This window comes from Myotis davidii, unplaced genomic scaffold (genome assembly GCF_000327345.1).
Source record: "Myotis davidii unplaced genomic scaffold, ASM32734v1 scaffold290, whole genome shotgun sequence".
Taxonomy (NCBI): domain Eukaryota; kingdom Metazoa; phylum Chordata; class Mammalia; order Chiroptera; family Vespertilionidae; genus Myotis; species Myotis davidii.
In genome coordinates this window covers 245,046-264,437 of record NW_006285049.1, presented here as the reverse complement: position 1 = coordinate 264,437, position 19,392 = coordinate 245,046, and the positions used below count along the sequence as shown (strand labels likewise).

The 19,392-nt window shown below is 48.8% G+C and overlaps 2 protein-coding genes across 2 annotated transcripts in view; both read left to right on the top strand.

Moving 5' to 3' along the window:
* Nucleotides 1–42: 42 nt before the first annotated feature.
* SMARCD1 (SWI/SNF related, matrix associated, actin dependent regulator of chromatin, subfamily d, member 1) lies at nt 43–11,707 on the top strand. The gene is made up of 12 exons (XM_006755445.2): nt 43–713; nt 994–1,036; nt 1,131–1,253; nt 1,735–1,857; nt 3,368–3,484; nt 4,712–4,813; nt 5,365–5,526; nt 5,618–5,715; nt 6,911–7,046; nt 8,569–8,691; nt 9,791–9,892; nt 10,021–11,707. Exons 1-12 carry the CDS (start codon nt 535–537, stop codon nt 10,072–10,074), a joined length of 1,362 nt encoding a protein of 453 aa, XP_006755508.1. The 5' UTR covers nt 43–534; the 3' UTR covers nt 10,075–11,707.
* Nucleotides 11,708–15,049: 3,342 nt separating this feature from the next.
* GPD1 (glycerol-3-phosphate dehydrogenase 1) overlaps nt 15,050–19,392 on the top strand; it is a 5,670-nt gene continuing 1,327 nt past the window's right edge. The window contains exons 1-7 of the mRNA XM_006755444.2: nt 15,050–15,295; nt 15,685–15,862; nt 16,653–16,793; nt 17,366–17,504; nt 17,735–17,847; nt 18,528–18,761; nt 18,987–19,093. Of these exons, the coding sequence (XP_006755507.1) occupies nt 15,255–15,295; nt 15,685–15,862; nt 16,653–16,793; nt 17,366–17,504; nt 17,735–17,847; nt 18,528–18,761; nt 18,987–19,093 (953 nt within the window). The 5' untranslated portion in view covers nt 15,050–15,254. The remainder of the gene's footprint in view (nt 15,296–15,684; nt 15,863–16,652; nt 16,794–17,365; nt 17,505–17,734; nt 17,848–18,527; nt 18,762–18,986; nt 19,094–19,392) is intronic.

Sequence of the window (19,392 nt, the reverse complement as noted above, 5' to 3'; positions counted from 1 at the left end):
AGTGACAGCGGCGGGGCGAGGAGGAGGAGGGGCTGCTGGGAGGACTGGGGCCCCGAGTGAGAGTGGGGGAGGCCGTTAGCTTCTCCACCTGCTCCCGGGGCTCGGTTTCCGTGGGGCGGGGCCAGGATGTGGGTCCCGGGCGGGTGGAGGGGCCGGTGCGGGCAGCTGAGACCTGGAGGGCAGGAGGGCTTAGGGCCACACCACCAGCCCCGGAGGAGGGAGGAGCTGGCAGCATTGTCGGGATTGGAGATCCCCGGTGTGTCCGATACAAAGTAGACGGGGGTAGATTTGAGTGTAACCTGATTCCTACTTTGGAGCGATATTTTCTTAGGAATCTTGGCTGGAGCAGAGGAAGCTCCTGTGATTTGCATTTCAAAGGGGCAGAGGGCTCTCCATTGTACTCCGCCCCCCGCGCTCCCCCCACTGGCCTTGCTTCATTCAAAGAGCTCAAGAATCCCCCATTTCCTTTCTCGGTGGGCTCAGCAGGGGAAGCTATGACATCTCCGGGTCCTCTCCCCTTTGTAGAGACCAGGTATGCTGCCAGGCAGCCGCATGACACCTCAGGGACCTTCCATGGGACCCCCTGGCTATGGGGGGAACCCCTCAGTCCGACCTGGCCTGGCTCAGTCGGGGATGGACCAGTCCCGCAAGAGACCCGCTCCTCAGCAGGTCCAGCAGGTCCAGCAGCAGGCGGTCCAGAATCGAAACCACAAGTAAGATGGCCCTGGGGGGCAGGGAGGAGTGGGGAGGTGGGGGAGGGAGTATCTGAACCAAGAAATGGCGGTGCTGTGTCAGCAGAATGTGCTTATTCTGGAGGATGCCTCCTGTGTGTTTGTGTGTGGGGGGGAGGGGGTAGTGGTGGTGAGGGAATGTCTTTGATTTGAGAAAATCTTTGCAGTCGCTTCACTTTACTATAAATGGGGGTGCGGACACCCTGTCTTCGTGTTCTGGTTCGTTCCATCCCAACCTGATAACAGTATTTATCTTGAACAGTGCAAAGAAAAAGAAGATGGCTGACAAAATTCTACCTCAAAGGGTGAGTCCAGGCTGGAGGTCTTCTTGAGGGTGTGGTGAGTTTGAGAATAGAGATGGTCAGCTCTCTATCCACATGATATTTTTCTGTTTCTAAGATTCGTGAACTGGTACCAGAATCCCAGGCCTATATGGATCTCTTGGCTTTTGAAAGGAAACTGGACCAGACTATCATGAGGAAGCGGCTAGATATACAGGAAGCCTTGAAACGGCCCATCAAGGTAACACAGGAGCACACTAGGCAGACAACCAAAGAGGGGACTCGGGAACCTGCAACAGGCTGAGGATGAGAAATCAAACACGCAGCACAGCTCTCCTTGGCATTTAAGTTACATCTTTCCCATCTACCTACCAACTGAGACTTACATTAGGAACATAAAAACAAAACAGCAAAAGGGGAGGGATTTTTGATATCACTCGCACCAGAAATATACTATACCTTGTCCATGTTTTTGCTACAACTACTCTGACACCTTAGGAACTGGTGCCTTGCATGACTTTAACCACCTAGCATCTCAGTATATACATTTGCACTCAGACCAATGGCCTGTACTCCTAGATGGAATCTCTGTCCACCCACCCTAGGTACTGGATAGACACTAAGCCAGTCTGTTAGGAATAATATTGGGGTTTGGGGGGACCCTGTCTTCAACATCAAACCACTGAAGCCCCCACCATCAATCCTGTTTCTGCCTTCCTCAGCAAAAACGGAAGCTGCGAATTTTCATTTCTAACACTTTCAATCCGGCTAAGTCAGATGCGGAGGATGGGGAAGGGACGGTGGCTTCCTGGGAGCTTCGGGTAGAAGGACGGCTCCTGGAGGATGTGAGTTCAAGGTCCACCGCGGGTCTGTGTCTAGGGTGGGAGCTGCTGGGAACAAGCAGTCTTGTCTGGTTGGCAGGAAGCCTGACTGGTGCTCACAGCTCCTGTTGGGAACAGCGGGGGAGGGGTCGCTGTGTTCCCTGTACTAAAGACAATGGTTCTTTGTGTTGGCTCCCACAGCTTGGCCCTCACTGTGGTGTCATATCGAGCACCTTTTTGTCCTGGGATTTGATTTGTTATTTACCTTCCTCCTGATGCTACTGGCCATTGAATTTAGCAGTATGTGCCGAGTATTCTGGTGTGTGTGTGTGTGTGTGTGTTTTCAAGTGAGCTTGCACTTAGAATTTGAGGCCATATTTTCCTCTCTGAGTTCTTGAGGTCTTTGATTCCCCTTGTGGCATCTCTATCTTCCCAACATTTATTGGAGACATCTCACAGTTTAAGTGGAGCAGATTTATCTGACAGGCCCTTGATTGCTTCATGGGGAGCATCAGCTGACAGGTGATAGCCCCCAAACTTCCTACCCAGAAGCTCCTTGGGGAAGCTCACTTTTCCCTTATACTCTCTGGCTCTCTATTTTTAGCTATTCACAGGCAAGCTAATGTGAATGCATTTTTGCAGGAGAACCAGGGTTCAGTGTCAGAGCCTCCTTCTCTTTATAGATCCAGCCCGTGTGCTGGTGGTGTCATTCTACCCAAATAAGCTGTTTTTGTTCTGGCTGTACATTGCCTGTGATTCATTTCCCCTCTATAGTCAGACTTTTCTGTTTAGACTCGCTTTGTTATGTGTAATGGTTTGGCTTAACTTGACAAAGTCAAGTCAGTGACCCTATACATAATATAGGCAGCTTCTTCAGGGTTCTGTTGCTACTGTGACTTGTTTGTTTGTTTTTAAATATATTTCTTTACTGATTTCAGAGAGAAAGGGAGAAGGGGAGAGAGAGAGAAACATCAATGATGAGAATCATTGATTGGCTGCCTCCAGCAGGTCCCCTACTGGGGATGGAGCCCGCAACCCAGGCATGTGCCCTTGGCCAAATTCGAACCTGGGACCCTTCAGTCCGCAGGCCGACGCTCCATCCACTGAGCCAAACCAGTTAGGGCTGTGACTTGTTTAATACTCACAGACACCTACCTTGCCATTTCCTAAGACATACCCAAAAGACATTTTTTAAAAATATGTTTTTACTTCTTTCAGAGGGGGAGAGATGGAGAGAGAGACAGAAACATCAATGATGAGAAAGAATCGTTGATCAGCTGCCTCCTGCATGCCCCCCACTGGGGACCAGGCCTGCAACCCAGGCATGTGCCTTGACCAGGAATCAAACCATGACCTCCTGGTTCATAGTTCAACACTCAAACCCTGAGCCACCCCAGCCAGGCTCAAAAGACATTTTTGGTTTTTCCCATTGCTATTTGGGTCCATTTTTGGGGGGGGCGGGGGGGGGGGCGGGAACTTTGTCTCAAGGGATTGTTTCTGGGCTTTTCTAACATGACCTTTTGTCTCTCTCCAGTCAGCCTTGTCCAAATATGATGCCACCAAGCAAAAGAGGAAGTTCTCTTCCTTTTTTAAATCCTTGGTGATCGAACTGGACAAAGACCTGTACGGGCCAGACAACCATCTGGTAGAAGTGAGTAGCTCTGCCCTCCAGGCTTTGACTCTGACTGAAGGATGATGGACTTGGGAGTCAAACTTTAATGTCTAGGGGGAGGGGGAGGTGTAAATAAAAAATAAAGACTTGCCCCAGGGGTAAGTACCACCATTGTAGTTTGCACATTGACCTCCAGGGGGCACTAGCTGTTGCAGTCTGACTTGTCTTACCTTTTTAATGTTACTATCTTGGTTGTTCCCTCCACTTTCAAGGGGAATGCTAATGGAGGCCTCTTTTACATGCCACATGTATCTTGCTTATTAACAAGATTGAGACATAGTTAACCATACATCATTCATACTTTGTCATGGTAGTAGATTCTCTAATTAGGGGGGCTAACTGTTAGGGTTCTATTCTTTGTCAAGGTTACTGTTATAGATCTGGAACTTCCTTTTGATCCCTGCTATGTTTAGATTCGCATTCCAAAATTAAGAATTTGTTATAATGCCTGATTATGCAATGTTCTGAAAGCCATGTTAGCAACAGTATTCTTTGGGATACAGTCAAAACCAGAATGAGGCAGTCCAACATTCCAAGTGAACTTAACCTGCTCCTTTTATTGCCAGTGTAACTGCAGCCCCTTCACCTCAACCATTAAGAGACATGGGAAGGTCTTTACCATCTAATAAGGGAAGTAAGTCATAGAATCAATAGAAATTTGTAAATATGCTTAACTAAAGCATGGTGGTGACTAGGAATGTAGACTGTAGAGTTAGACACACCAGATCTCAAATCGCAGCTCCACTACTTACTGGCTCTTTGACCTTAGGCAAATTTCATTCTTCTAAGCAGTTTTCTCATTTGCAAAATAGGCTGAACTGTGCCTATCTGGTATGGATGTTGTGGGATTTAATGATATAATCCAAGTAAATGTCTTAGAATACTCTCATACATAGTAAGTATTCAGTAAATGATAGTTGTTATTTTACCATTCACATGTGTACTATCCATTGTGTAGATAAAATCATCACTGGAAATTTAGGCTAATTAAAACGTGACCCTGAGCACTAAGAATTGAAAGGTTAATCTAATTAAACAGATAATAATCCCAAAGCCATAAGCAATTAAAAAACAAATAAACTCATGCTATTGCTCTTTTCCAGTAGCCTCAGTAATCAAAGTTGAATTCAGTCATTACAGAAGCTCTTCCCTCCCACCCCAGCTCTTCCCCTGGGAGAGCACCCCCTGACATCTTCCTCTCTGTAGTGGCACAGGACCGCCACTACCCAGGAGACGGATGGCTTCCAGGTGAAGCGGCCAGGAGATGTGAATGTCCGGTGTACTGTCCTACTGATGCTGGATTACCAGGTGTGCTATGGTGACGTGAGGGGGTCTGGCTTTCACAGCCACAGCCACATCTCATTAGCAGTCTGACATTTTTGTTTGTTTGTTTTTATTTGGTTGGTTGTCTGGTTAATTCTCACCTGAGGATATTTTCAGGTTGATTTTTAGAGAGAGTGGGACAGAGAGAAACATCTGTCGATTGGTTGTCTCCCACATGAGCCCCAACCAGGGCTAGGGATCGAGCCTACAACCAAGGTACGTGCCCTTGACCAGAATCGAACCCAGGACCCTTCAGTCCACTGGCTGACTCTCTAGCCACTGAGCCAAACCACCTAGGGCAGCAGCCTGACATTTTAAAGTTTAAGTCTAGTTGTGAATAACTACACCAGACTTTAAGTTCCTTAGATACAGGAATAGGGTCTTAGTCATTTTTGAATTTCTCCTATTGTTTGTCCCAGAGAAAATACTGCATTACTACTGTTGAATGACTTGAATGTATGGTCATGCTAAACACCCCAAAATGCATATAGAACCAGCACACTCGCTTCATCTCTATATTCTTTGGTGTTCTGCAGCCTCCCCAGTTTAAATTAGATCCTCGCCTGGCTAGGCTCCTGGGCATCCACACCCAGACCCGTCCAGTGATCATTCAAGCACTATGGCAATATATTAAGACACATAAGCTCCAGGACCCTCATGAGCGGGAGTTTGTCATCTGTGACAAGTACCTCCAGCAGGTAAGAAAGGACCCATTCTTTTGCTAGAGTCCTCTGAAGCCCTACTTGAACCCAGAATGCCAACTTCTTATCCCCTTCCCCTTTTCCACAGATCTTTGAGTCTCAGCGTATGAAGTTTTCAGAAATCCCCCAAAGGCTCCACGCCTTGCTTATGCCACCAGAACCCATCATCATCAACCATGTCATCAGGTAAGCATGTGTATGGGAGGTAGTGGTGTACTGGTGCTGGCTTGTACCAGTTTGCACAAGCCAACTGTCAAATTTTCAGGAATTTTGAAAGCAGGTTGTTAAACATAGCTGTTATTTAAAATTAAATTATATAAACTTAGAATTAAATATATGATGTTAAAATGAGTAATATTACTCAAAAGTTCATTTCCTAATTATTTTATTAATATCTATGTTTTCAAGGTTACTTATGTCTATTGTGTCTGTCTGTTGGAAGTGCAATATAATGATGTGTAACTGCACAGCTCTTCCCAGCCCCTTGATCAGTGATGTAATGTTGGCAGCTTGAAATCAACCATGTTGGGAATATTTAAACCACAGAAATTGGCAAATGCTACAAATCAGGGCTTTTCCCCTCTTCTTTGGAGAATCCGTTTTTAGACATTTATCAGTTCGTTGCTGATGGGCTACCATCTTTTCTCTGGATAGTAGGGCATTCCAGTCTGACACTCCATCTCCTTGACCTCCATCTACTTTTTGTTCAGAAGATGGATGAGCAAGGCATCTTTAGGCACATGTAACATGAAGGAAGGTACTTCCTCCTCAAAGCAGCATGTCTCTGGTTGGATATAGTCCCTCTGCCTTCTTACCCTTACTCTGTATTAATTCCAATAAAAGCCTTCCTTTCTTTAGACTGTGAACCATCACTCAGCTAGGAGTAACTCCTGTTACCTATACTTTGGGTTAGGAGAAACTGGTCTGTTCTATATTCCTGTAATTAAAGTTAGAGCACTTTTTTTGTGTGGTGTGTGTTTTATTTGAATTCATTTTCAGGGTCAATTTTAGTTTAACAGGCAGAAAGATAACACAAAATACTACAGTAGTGATTTTCTTTGGGGAGGGAGAAACCTACTTTTCACTGGATATCTTTTGTACCACTTAAATGTTTACCATTGACTTTTTAAACAAATCAACTTTATTGAGGTTTATACGTATACAAGAAATTGTACCTGTTTAAAGTATATTTTGATGACTTTGGGGAAATGTGTAATACCCTGTAGCTACCACCACAAGAAAGATCCAGAACACTTCATCATACCCTAAAGGAGTTTTGCAATCAACTTTTTTCCCCTCATTCCTGAGCCATCTTTTTGACCCTGTATAATTAGGTCTTAGGAGACCAGCCCTTTACCAGGCCCTTTGATTTCCTCCCCAGTGTTGACCCAAATGATCAGAAAAAGACAGCTTGTTATGACATTGATGTGGAAGTGGATGATACCTTGAAGACCCAGATGAATTCTTTTCTGCTGTCTACTGCCAGCCAGCAGGAGATTGCTACTCTAGATAACAAGGTGGGTGCTTCTACCTGGGTAGTTTGGGTGCTACCAGCACTCTATCACAGCGTCTAGGCTGCCTTTTGATTCTTGATATTCAAAAATGTATTGACAGCCAGTATGTGTCAGGCACTGTGCTTGGTGCTGGTTAGAGCCAGACATACATGAGTCTGATTCTGGCTATACCTTTTGATAGCTTTGAGCCTCAGTTTCTGATATGTGAAATAAAGACTATGCATAAGCTTACTGTAAGGATTAAGTTAGACAACTCGTGTAGAGGCCTCTCATTGTTCCTGGCACAGAAAAACAAATGGTAATTGTTGCTACTGTTGTTATTATCTTATTATTATCTTTAACCTTATTAGACATAATTCCTACAAGTAAAGCCAAAAAGAAGAACAGGGAGGACAGAGTGGAAATTAACAGTGGGGGAGAAAAGAGAGTGGTGCTTAGGGTGTAGGAGGCAGAGGACATTCCAGAAAGGGAGCAGAGTGTGTGCAGATCCAAAGATGAGCCCAGCATTTTCAAGAAGTATGTCCTTTGTGTGCTAGATACAGCTCCAGGTGCCTGTGATGGGACGTTTGGGAAAGGAAGCTGGATAGGAAAGTAGAGCATAATCATGAAGAAGCTTTCGTGTAGGAAACACCTGTTAACACTTTGTCCTGAAGACTGGAGGGGCTGTTTGCATTTCGCGGGATCACCGGCAGGAAGGTGGAGAGCAGATTTTAAGAGGCAGACTTGGAGGCAGGAAGCCCAGTTAGGAGGCCAGTGCGGTAATTCATGTGAGATATGTGGAGGGTCTAAACTTAGGGTACAGACAGTGAGGATGGAAATAAGTAGGCAGATCTGAGATGTGTCCAAGTGGAGTTGAAGGGATTTGGACTCTTTAGATGGGGATCATGGGGTGAGATGTGAGGGAGAAGGAGGCATTAGGATGACTCCCAGGGTTCTAGTTTGGGTGGGTGGTAGTATTCACTCAGACTGGCAACAGGAGGAGAAGCAAGTGTTGGAGGAAAGGTAGTGAATTTGTTTTCATGAGTTTAAGGTGCAATCCAAGTTGTTGGATTGGTTGGAGTTTAGGAAAAGGACTCTAGTTTGCAGATTGGGGACTCATTACCCTGTCAGTGGTAATGGAAGACATGCGAGTAGGTGAAATTGTCAGGAAAAGTATTGAGAATAAGAGAAGAAGGCAGAGAAAAAAAATCCATGGACCCTAACTTTGGAGACAGCCCTCTGTACTATTTCTCTACCTAAGAGTGTTTTTAGACCCATCTGTGCTGTGGGTTAAGTATTCACCATGTAGCTTCCCCCAGAATGGGCACTGGAGACTAAAAGGAAAACTTCTCTCACATCAGGTATATAGAGCACAGTGCAAGTTATCTCCTGAGAAAGGTGAGGGCCAGAGCTCTGGGCAATAGTGTCATTTCTAGGCAGCTCTGTACGAGGTTGGGAGTGGCACAAGGAGATGTCCACACTGTCTTCCATTTAACTTTGCATTTCCCCAGTTTGAAAATGTTATGAGCTTCCTTCTTCCTTTCAGATCCACGAGACAATAGAAACTATCAATCAGCTGAAGACCCAGCGGGAGTTCATGCTGAGCTTTGCCAGAGACCCTCAGGGTTTCATTAATGACTGGCTTCAGTCCCAGTGCCGGGACCTCAAGGTAAGAACACCTAGGAAAGCGGCAAAGGGACTCAGTTCAGTGAGGCGCATGTTTGCATGTTTTCTGTGACACCTGGTAGAAGAGCCAGAAGGGTAAGTGAGGACCAGATTATCTTTAGCACATTCTAGGGTCTGTCTGACAGTTAAGTAGGGAAATGGAGGTAGAATCATCAAATGTTTATCTTGCATTTGCATTTATTTGTTGTCACTGTGCACCATATCATAGGGGATACAGGTGGGAAAAGATCTCTGCTTCCAAGTAGCTTGCATTCAGTTTGGGGAAATTAGGCTGTGATTGGAAAAGTAATAAACCATTATTAGACATTATTGGATCTCACCAGTATCAGTAGATAATAAAAAGGAAAAGGGAGGTTGATAAGACTCAAATAGCTGGCCCAGGCTTCATGGAGAATTGGTATTTCCCAGCGAGGAGAGCAGCAGAGGCTCAGGCAAGAAGGTAGGAAGGAGCACAGAATGTGTGAGATGTTCCCTTAGTTCTCGCTGTCCTGTGGTGACTGTGACTGCTCTTCTGGAGGCTGAGCAGAGGAGCAAGGGACCAAGAGTTCCAGAAGGGATCCCTGAGCCAGGGAATGACTCGATGATTGCAGGGGTGACTGTGAGTGTTACATTAGTAGTTTGCTAGGACTGCTGTAGTAAACTACCACAAATTGGTGTAAACAACAGAAATTTATTGTTTCACAGTTCTGAAATCAAGATGGTGTCTGTAGGGGTTGGTTCCTTCGATGGCTGTGCACAAGGGTCTGTTCCAGGCCCCTGTCCTAACTGTGGTAGCTTCAGGCAGTCCTTGGTGTGCAGATGGTATTCTCCCTTTGTCTTCACTTCTTCCTTCTGCACATCTCTGTCTCTGTGTCCAAATTTCTCCTTTTTAGAAGGATACCAGTTATACTGGATTAGGTCTACCCTAATGATCTCACCTTAACTTGATATCTACAGAGACCCTATTTCTAAATAAAGTCAGATTCACAGGTACGGGTGGGTTAGGATTTTTGACATCTTTTGGGGGAATACAATTCAATCTGCACAGGCATAAAGAAAGGAAACAAATCTGTTCTCTCTCTACTCCCTGCCATCTCCCTCAGACCATGACCGATGTGGTGGGTAACCCAGAGGAAGAGCGCCGAGCTGAGTTCTACTTCCAGCCTTGGGCCCAGGAGGCCGTGTGCCGATACTTCTACTCCAAGGTAGGTGCCTGGGCTGCACAGGGAAAAGTGACAAAGGCAAGGGGTCTGTTCCCTGGCAGGGTCAGTGGTATTAGCTGCCTACTCCTGGTTTGTCTCATCTTCTACTCCTTCCACTGTTTTCTCCTTAGGTGCAGCAGAGACGGCAAGAATTAGAGCAAGCCCTGGGAATCCGAAATACATAGGGCCTCTCCCACAGCCCTGATTTGGCTGCACCGATTCTTTATTTTGGGCCCCGTGCTGCCTGCCTCATAGCACCTGCCTTGGTCTTGCTTGGGACCTTCCAGGGGATGCTGTTGGTTGAAGGACAACACCAGAATGAAGAGGGTCTCACATTTCTGTCTTACAAGATACCTATGACCCTCTTCTCCCACCCCATCCCTCCCCACCCCCAGCTTCCCTTTGCCCCACAAAGTTCCCAGGTGCCTCTACCCTCCCCTGGTCTACATAGGACCTCTAGATAGTATTAGAGAGAGAACCTGTAGTGGTAATCAGTGCATTGAATGGATTGGGCCTAAGGCCAGGTGGTCTTCAAGGGGACCAGCAACACTGATTCTGCCCTTCAGAGACCGATGAGTTGGGAGCCTCATTCCCTTCTCCAAGACTCAGGCCTGGGGGCACTCTATAAGCTAGTTGATCTTGGCTCTCCTGATAACAGAATCCAATGTCCTTCCTTCCCTCCACAGGTTTGGAGCAAACTCTCCCTTCACTTGTTGCCCTCTAGTACTAAAGGAACCCTGGCTCTCCAGCTCCACTGAGGCCCAGGTCAGCCTGCAGTCTCTGGATTGGCCTGCTGTCTCAGTGCTTCTCTCACTCCCTCCGAGGGGGCCACGTCAGTATTGGAGTTTGTTCTTTAATGATTGCTCCCTCCCAGCATACTCCTTGTAGCTGCTCTCTTTAGGACTCCCTCCTTTGCGTCCTCACCCAGGGTGTCTGGGTATGGAATCTTGCCGTTCCCTGTCAGGGCCCCGGGGTCTAACCTGGGCACTGTCATTGCTGGTTGGGGCTATTCCTTCCTGCTGTTGCTGGGAGGTGTGCTTCATTCATTTACTCCGTTCTGCCTCCCCATCCCTTCATGGAGAAACAGGCCTAAAGTCAAACGGGTAAAAGCCCTGGGCCACCCGTCTTCCTGCCCCTTGTCTGCCCAGTTGGCGCCTGCTGGTGACTTCTGGGGCACTGAGGAGTGAAAGCGCCTAGGGCTGCAGAAGAGCTCTGAGTTGGGTTTGTGACTCCTTCCTCCCTGCCTCACAGGATGGTGACTCCCCAGCCCCTGCCCTCAAAGCTTCAGGCCCCTCAGGTAGCAGCAGGACCTTGTGATCTTGGCCCCTTGGAACTGAGATGGTTTTGCATCTTTCCATGAGAGCCTCAGATTCTTCCAGGTGTATCACCCCGAGTTAGTATATCCCAGGCTCGCAGACTCAACACAGCCGGGTGGGAGACAGCTGGGCACAGAGGGAATTCCGTTCGCACGGGCTCAACCCACAGAACTGACAAAGCCCCTGCTTCCCACCCCTCCTCAGGCTCCTGCGAGCACATCCCCCAGCCCAGTGTCCCTGCCTGTTCCACATTGGGGACAGAATTCTCTCCCTGTCTCCTTCCTGCTATTATCCTACCCCTCCCTTGAAAGCTCCCCAGTGACACTGGACGACCTGTTCTTGGGGCTGGAACCATGAGAAGGAAGCTCAGCACTCCTACACAGTGTCCTTGTAAAAGATAACTTTTTATTAACTGAATTATGTTTTTTTTCATGGACCAAAATTTTTTTTGTACTGTCCCCTTATCGATGTCACCCAGTTTTAATAAAAGAATCTTCTGAAGGATGGGTCCCCTTACCTACTGAGGGAGAGCTCTTCCCTGGCTTTTCTCTCCAGTGCCTTTAGCCATGCGCATGGTGTTTGTGTATTCTGTTTGGCAGCTATTTATGGAGCACCTGCTAGGTGCTGGGGATATGGTAGAAAAAAGGTTTCTACCTGTGGACCTCAGGTCCCCACCTGAGCGCTCACTCTGTCAGCCCCAGGGGTCCAAGCGAGCCAGAGGCTGGTGGGATTCCTGGGTTTCATCACTGTCTCCAGCTCCCGATGGGAAAGTACTAATAAGACCGTAGTGCTGACATCTCCCTCGTCCTTTTGAGTTCCCAGGGCTCCCATGTGTTGGTTCAGGTGCACAGTCCTTGGGTGCCTGTGATTCCTTAGGCTTAATGAACCTGAGCTTCCTCTGGGAGTTCCACTTATCAGGCCTCCTGTCTAGATTGGGGCCAGAGCCTGCACAGCTAAAACGGTTTGTTGTCTGTGCCTGCCATTCTTTACAGTCCCACTTTCACAGCCCTGAATACGATTTCAGTTCCTAAGACCAGCACAGAAAGGCTTGCTGTGTTGTCATCCTCACACTATAGACTACCAACCCCTCACTGACAGAATTTGGAAGATTTTGCTCAGGATTGATATTCCCATTAGTTTCCAGCATAATGTACCTGCTTCCCAACTGGTGGCTCATTACTTTCCTTCTTTGTGCCATTGTCTTGGTTCTACCCAAAAGGGGGGTTTAGAACGTTGGATGAGTGCAGGCACATTCCAAAGCTGGATGGGAACACTTGAATATTCCGTCTGCAGTCAGACCCACCAAGGATAGAACCACCTCCTAATCCGGAACTTGGGGGGGTTATCAGACTTCATGAGGGAAAGCAGAAAGGAATGTGGGTGATAACCTGGAGTGGAAAAAATTTATGTCAAGGACATTGAAATAGCATCTGTTTTTACCCAGGCTAATTATATGTGTAATGAATAACTGACAATCCCTTACTAATTTCAAGCAAATCTACAGTTTGCTTTTGGGAAGAGCCTAGTGATACAGACTATGACAAGCCGATTCTGGATCTCTGCACACTCTATTCCTGTATAAATGAACAAATTCTTTGTCTCCACACTAAAATTCTACAGGAGCATAATGAGATGGAAGAATTTAGGGAAAAACAATGGGGTTATTTTATGCATAAATGTCCATTCTTTGGGGTTCCCATCATGTGCTAAGGACAGAAGCATTCTTTCTCTTTCCATCACCCATAATCGGTTCTCCCAGCTGGCAGCCTGGCACTGGTGCCTTGTCTCAGAGCCAGTGCAATAGTGGAGTGATTTGTGCGAGGCTGGCTCTATAGAGGTACAACTTTGTTCCTAAGGAAAACTACTAACTGTATGTTCTCTCCTATGGGAACTCTGGCCATGGAAGGAGAATACGGGGGCCTTTTTCTGGGCAACCCATAGAACGGGTCCTCAAACTATGGCCTGCGGGCCACATGCAAATACAATTATTGTATTTGTTCCCATTTTGTTTTTTTTACTTCAAAATAAGATGTGTGCAGTGTGCATAGGAATTTGTTCATAGTTTTTTTTAAACTATAGTCTGGCCCTCCAACGGTCTGAGGGACAGTGAACTGGCCCCCTGTTTAAAAAGTTTGAGGACCCTTGCCATAGAACATTGCTCTTTTTTTTAAAAAAAATATTTTTATTGATTTCTGGAGAGGAGGGGGGAGGGAGATAGAAACATGAATGAGAGAAAAATTGATCTGCATGCCCTCTTTGAGATAGAAACATGAATGAGAGAAAAATTGATCTCCTGCATGCCCTCTTTTGGGGATCGAGCCTGCAAACTGGGCATGTGCCCTGACCAGGGATTGAACTGTGACCTGGTGCATGGGTTGATGCTCAGTTGAGCCACTGGCTGGGCAGGAAACCATTGCTTTTGACCTCATGCCCACTTACCCTTACCCAGTGGTTGCACACAGATTCCCCTCTAGCCCAGTGTTTATCATTGTTGCTGGCCAACAGTGGCCCCGGGGATTGGAAACACCCACTTAGGAGTCTGCCAGCCCAGGAGGTCAGCACGTGAGCACACAATGGTCTCTGCCCTCTAGGCCAAGGTGCACAGACAGCTGGAGTGTTAGGGCCCTTTACCTCACTCTTGAGATCAGCCTAGAAACCAGAGCTCCCCTTCTTAGTCAAACAGATGGTTGTGGGCGATAACAGCCCTGAACTGCTGCAAGAGCTGCTTCCATTCCCCTCCCCACCAAATCACACCCCACTTACTCAATCACAGCATCTGAGACCAACAAGCTCTCACAAAGGTCACAGCTCCTCCCGATCCAGCCTCCTTTCCCCTTTTCTGGCTTCTGCAAACTAGCCACTAACTGAGGGAGCCCGAGTGTGGTGGTTTAAAACCCCAAGGAAGAACTGACGGGTGCTGAGAGCCTCTCAAGGAGAGTGAGCACGCCGGCCCCTTCTTTTCTCTCCTGTCTTCTTCAAGCCCAGAGTCACAAAGGACGCTTGTGGGCATCGGAGCCTCTCACTCCGACCTTCCCATCCTCCCTTCCTAGAAGGCATTCAGGTGGGGGGGCTGAGGTGAGGAGGCCCACTGGTGAGTCCCTGAGAGGACTACTGTGGGTAACCAGGATGACCTTGTCTGTCAGGGCTCCTGGGGTCTCTTATTCTTGGGCTGGGTTGTCCCCAAAGCACGCCTTTACCTTTTGTGTGGTCTTAGCTTTAAAAGTGGGCCCACACCCACTCACCACAGCTCTGCAGCCAGTGGGCCAGTGACGTGGTCCCTGTCACTGCTAGAGGACAAAACTGTAGAGCGCTTTTTGGAGTCCTGGGTGGAGGATACTAGGCCAGTGATGGCGAACCTATGACACGCATGTGAGAGGTGACACGCGAATTCATTTTTTGGGTTGATTTTTCTTTGTTAAATGGCATTTAAATATATAAAATACATATCAAAAATATAAATCTTTGTTTTACTATGGTTGCAAATATCAAAAAATTTCTATATGTGACACGAAATGTTTGCAAATATCAAAATATTTCTATATGTAACACAGCACCAGAGTTAGGGTTTTTCAAAATGCTGACACGCCGAGCTCAAAAGGTTCGCCATCACTGTACTGGGCATATATCTTGGAAAAGAAAACATTGCTGTATCTGTTACTAGGGCTGCATATAATACATTCTAGTGCTGCAAGACAGAGGGAGTGATGGGGGCGTCACTTGCTCCTTTATCTGGGCTATTTCTTGGCAGACCAAAATGAGACCGCTGCAGCGGGGTACGGGGGATTGAGCTGGGGCCAAAGGAAGCCTGCCAACACCATCAGCTGGCAAGCCTGAGGAAAAGTGGAGCTTGGTTTGTGCCCCATTCCAGTTCCCCACCTGTCTCTACTCCTTTCTCCCATTTCCCTGGCTCGGCCAGACTGTCTCCCTAGGCGCCTGCCTCCCCTGGAGGGCGGGGCTTGGCTGCACCCACGTGTGGCAGAGTTATATGCTCCTAGCAGAGAGAAGAGCTGGGAGTGTGGAACCAGCTGGCTCAGGCAGAACGCGGCACCATGGCTGGCAAGAAAGTCTGCATTTTAGGCTCTGGCAACTGGTAAGTGGCTCTGTCAAGGGGTATGGGGAGGAAGGGGGATCCCCCAAGTACATAGGAGCCTAGGTGGGCAGGGGGCAGACAGTGAGTAGAAAATACCCTCTGATTCCTCTTCCATCCCTGCCGCTCTCTTCTGTGCCTCCCCCGCGGAGGACAGATGGTGTCCAACCCCCCCACCCCTGCCCCCTGCCTGGCCCTGGCCCTGCACCTGGTCGTCACAGGAAGGGAGCCTCAAGTGCGCTCTGCTTGAAAGCTGCTTGGGTTTGGGGGTGGGGGTGACAGGAAGATAAATAACCTGGTAGGCTGCTGTGCTATCCTGAGGTGGAACACTGCCCCTCCCCTGCCACGACTCCTCCATCACACCCCACTTTCTGTGCTCCCTCTCCTACCAGGGGTTCAGCCATCGCCAAGATTGTGGGTGGCAATGCAGCCAAGCTGGCACACTTTGACCCACGGGTGACCATGTGGGTGTTTGAGGAAGACGTTGGGGGCAGAAAGCTGACAGAGATCATCAACACACAGCATGAAAACGTCAAATACCTGCCAGGGCACAAGCTTCCCTCCAACGTGGTGAGCCCACATCCTACAAGGGAGAGGGGAGGTCTGCTTGCCTCCTGCGGAAGGGGGATGTTTCAGGTGCTACCTGGACTTGGGAAGCGTCTCAGGAAGGCTGCTCCAGGCACCAGGCACTCCTATGCACAGCCCCAAACTGCTTTCCTGGGCACTTTTCTGGAACAGGAGAACCTGAATGCCCCCTCCCCCCATTTTGGACTCCCAGGCCTTTAAGAGAAGACAAGGAAGTTGATTTCTGTGGCAACCAAAGACAGGATCTCTGGCTCCCAGTCCTGGGGTTCAGGTAGTGCCTGCCTCAGGCTCTAATCCAGTTACTTATTCACTGGGTCATTAGCAGACTTGCAGGATGCTCCTTGGACTTAAGGTCTTTGGTCAAATCCACATGGCTCACTCCCCAGAGAAGACAGCAGAAAAATTGGCGCTTTCCCTTCCCAGTTAGGGACCCTAAGGAGCAAGGTGATGAAATTACTTGGCCTCTTCCTCCTGCCAAGCTCAGGCCTCCTTTGGCCTCTAACTGTCCCACAGCCTAAGGCTAGGAGGGTGCTGGGAGGAGGTTTCCAAGTCAAGAGCCCAGGAAAACTGGAGCAGCGAGGGAATGGTGGCGATGGGGGAAGGAACAGAATGTCGTATTCCTCCAAGTTTAGCCCTTCCAGATTCACCCCCCAAACTGGTCTTCTTCTTCCCCCATAAGCCTCACTCTTTGGTTTTTTAGATCTTCTGAACTGAATGGGGTTTCACAGGGGCTAGGAGAAGTCTATCAGGCCCATGAACACTGGTCACCCCACAGGTGGCTGTCCCAGATGTGGTCCAGGCTGCAGTGGATGCTGACATCCTGATCTTTGTGGTGCCCCATCAGTTCATCAGCAAGATCTGTGATCAGCTCAAGGGCCATCTGAAGGCAAACGCCATCGGGATATCTCTTATTAAGGTGCCAGGGACACCATGCGGATGGGGGTGCAGTTAACTGTTGTGGGGCTCAGGGTGGGTAAAGTGGAGAGAAGAGAATATGGCAAAAGTAGGCCAAGAGTTTTCTGGAAAGAGGAAAGGAGTGGCTTTGGGGAGGCTTGAGAAACAGTGAGATGCTGGGGGCCACTGGGAAGGTGAGGTTGGTTGAGGAGTAGACAGAGATCTGGAGGCAGATGTCTTGGGGAGTTTAGGAGGTGTCCAAAGGATAGCTGGGGGTGTGAGAAGCAGGCTGGTGTTAGGAATGTGAAAGAGAAGTTGGTTTGGTGCCATGACTGGGATGGAAGTTGGTTTGGGGATCTTGAAGTAAGTTGTACAGGAATGTGGAGGAGATGCATTGCCTTGGAGAGTTTCCAGATGGATTCATTTTCATATGCCATCACCCTCCTACCACAAGCTTTGGCTGGGTTGGGATGGCAGCAGGACCTTTGGGCAGGGACACTGATGAACAGCGGATTTGGAAAGGGTAGGATTTCTAGGTGGGAAGCCCTCAGTGGGCACAAAGAGCGCCTGGCCTGAGCTCCATCCTGTGCCCAGGGTATAGACGAGGGCCCCAACGGGCTGAAGCTCATCTCTGAAGTGATTGGGGAGCGGCTTGGCATCCCTGTGAATGTGTTGATGGGGGCCAACATTGCCAACGAGGTGGCTGATGAGAAGTTTTGTGAGACAACCATTGGTGAGAGCCCCACCACAACCCACGTACATAAAGCAGCTCCACACTCTCCCTCCCCCAAACCCACTTAGCCATCTTCTCCCCATAAGGCAGACAAAGGAAGAAGACCCAAGCATCAGAGATGAGGGAAGGTTGGGACACCCCCAAGGAAAGGGTTTCGGGTCCTGCTTAGGGCAGGTGTGCAAAGAAGAGTCAAGAGTCCTCTGTTAAAGCCTCGCCCTTCTCCATTTTAGGCTGCAAGGACCAGGCCCAGGGACAGCTTCTGAAAGAGCTAATGCAGACACCCAATTTCCGCATCACAGTGGTGCAAGAGGTGGACACAGTAGAGATCTGTGGGGCCTTAAAGGTGAGAGGGATGTAGAAGCAGCTAGAGGGAGGGGAGAAGACCCTGAAAGAGGGCCTGGCGTAGCTGTACATGGTTACTGGTACTCCAGGCCCTCACTCATCGGCAGTTGCTCCCATTCCCCACCAAACCCCATACACAAAGGAAGAATGGCAGGAGCAAAGCCAGCATCCTTTAGGCCAGCTGAGTATTCATCATCGGACCCCGGACCCTTTCTTCCTTTCTCCCTATAGCCTCTTGGTGGACATCCCTGTCACTGGCTGGAGGGGGTGGTCCAAGGAGAAGAGGAGAGGCTCTGGGGGAGCACTCAGGCTAAGGGGAGAACAATGCCAGAACACCCAGACAGACTGATGGCTAGAACTCTGGACCTAGACAGAGCTGTGGATACCAGGGATGGTCATGGATGGGGGAGCCAGCTGGATGGAAGACTGATTTTCAGTAAATGTCCTCAAGGATGGAGGATGGAGCAGAGCTGGGGAGCCAGGAAGCATAAGCCCAGGCTAGAAGAGATACAGCAAGTGGGAAAGCCACGAGGTGGAACTAGTCGCGGAGCCACCCACTATATTCACTTGTTCAGTGGGCATATCATGGCTGATGGAAGCAGCATGAGGCAGGTGGTGAGGGCTGCAAGTGGGGCCTGCAGAAGGGGATCCTTTCTCATCTATGACCTCCATTCTCCAAAGAACGTAGTGGCTGTGGGGGCTGGCTTCTGCGATGGGCTGGGCTTTGGCGACAACACCAAGGCAGCGGTGATCCGACTGGGCCTCATGGAGATGATCGCCTTCGCCAAGCTCTTCTGCAAGGGCCCTGTGTCCTCTGCCACCTTCTTGGAGAGCTGTGGTGTTGCTGACCTCATCACGACCTGCTACGGAGGGCGGAACCGCAAGGTGGCCGACGCCTTTGCCCGCACAGGAAAGGTGGGCACCAGGGAGAAGGGAGAACAGAGGGTGGGCCTTAGAGGTGTCAAGGTAGAGGAACCTGGCCTGAGGTGTCTCTTGAGCACAAACATTAAGCTGTTGTAAACACTGCTAGCCTTTCTTTCCTCTATGACCTTCCACCTCTCATCAGAACCCCCGACTCTCAACCTCACACTGACAATCCTCCTCTCCCATTTCCATCCACCTGCCCTGTTTTCTTCCCAGTCCATTGAGCAGCTGGAGAAAGAGATGCTGAATGGGCAGAAGCTACAGGGGCCCCAGACAGCGCGGGAGCTACACAGCATCCTCCGACAAAAGGGCATGCTAGATAAGTAAGTGTCTGCCACAGCCCCACTGGTGGAGGGGCCAGAAGCTCTCCCTATTCTTCATCTTCTTGAACCCTCCTCAATCTGTGAAGTGGGCAGAGAGGGAAATGTTATCTCATGTTAACAGACACAGAGACCAGAGCTTGGAAAGAGTCTGGATGCCCACTGTCCCCCAACTAGGAGTTCATGGTCTTTGAACTCCTTCTAGTCTAGTGATCTTTATACCACATTGCTTCGACCCCTCTGCATAGCCTCCCTCGATTCTTTCCTCATTCTCTGCTATGGGGGTTGGGGCTGGGGCAGCA

Bases quoted from the DNA above. Each gene is read 5' to 3' on its own strand.
- SMARCD1 (XM_006755445.2), top strand. From the start codon at position 535: ATGCTGCCAGGCAGCCGCATGACACCTCAGGGACCTTCCATGGGACCC. The intron at 714-993 runs GTAAGATGGCCC...TATCTTGAACAG, and splicing joins GTCCAGAATCGAAACCACAA to TGCAAAGAAAAAGAAGATGG. The intron at 3,485-4,711 runs GTGAGTAGCTCT...TCCTCTCTGTAG, and splicing joins CAGACAACCATCTGGTAGAA to TGGCACAGGACCGCCACTAC.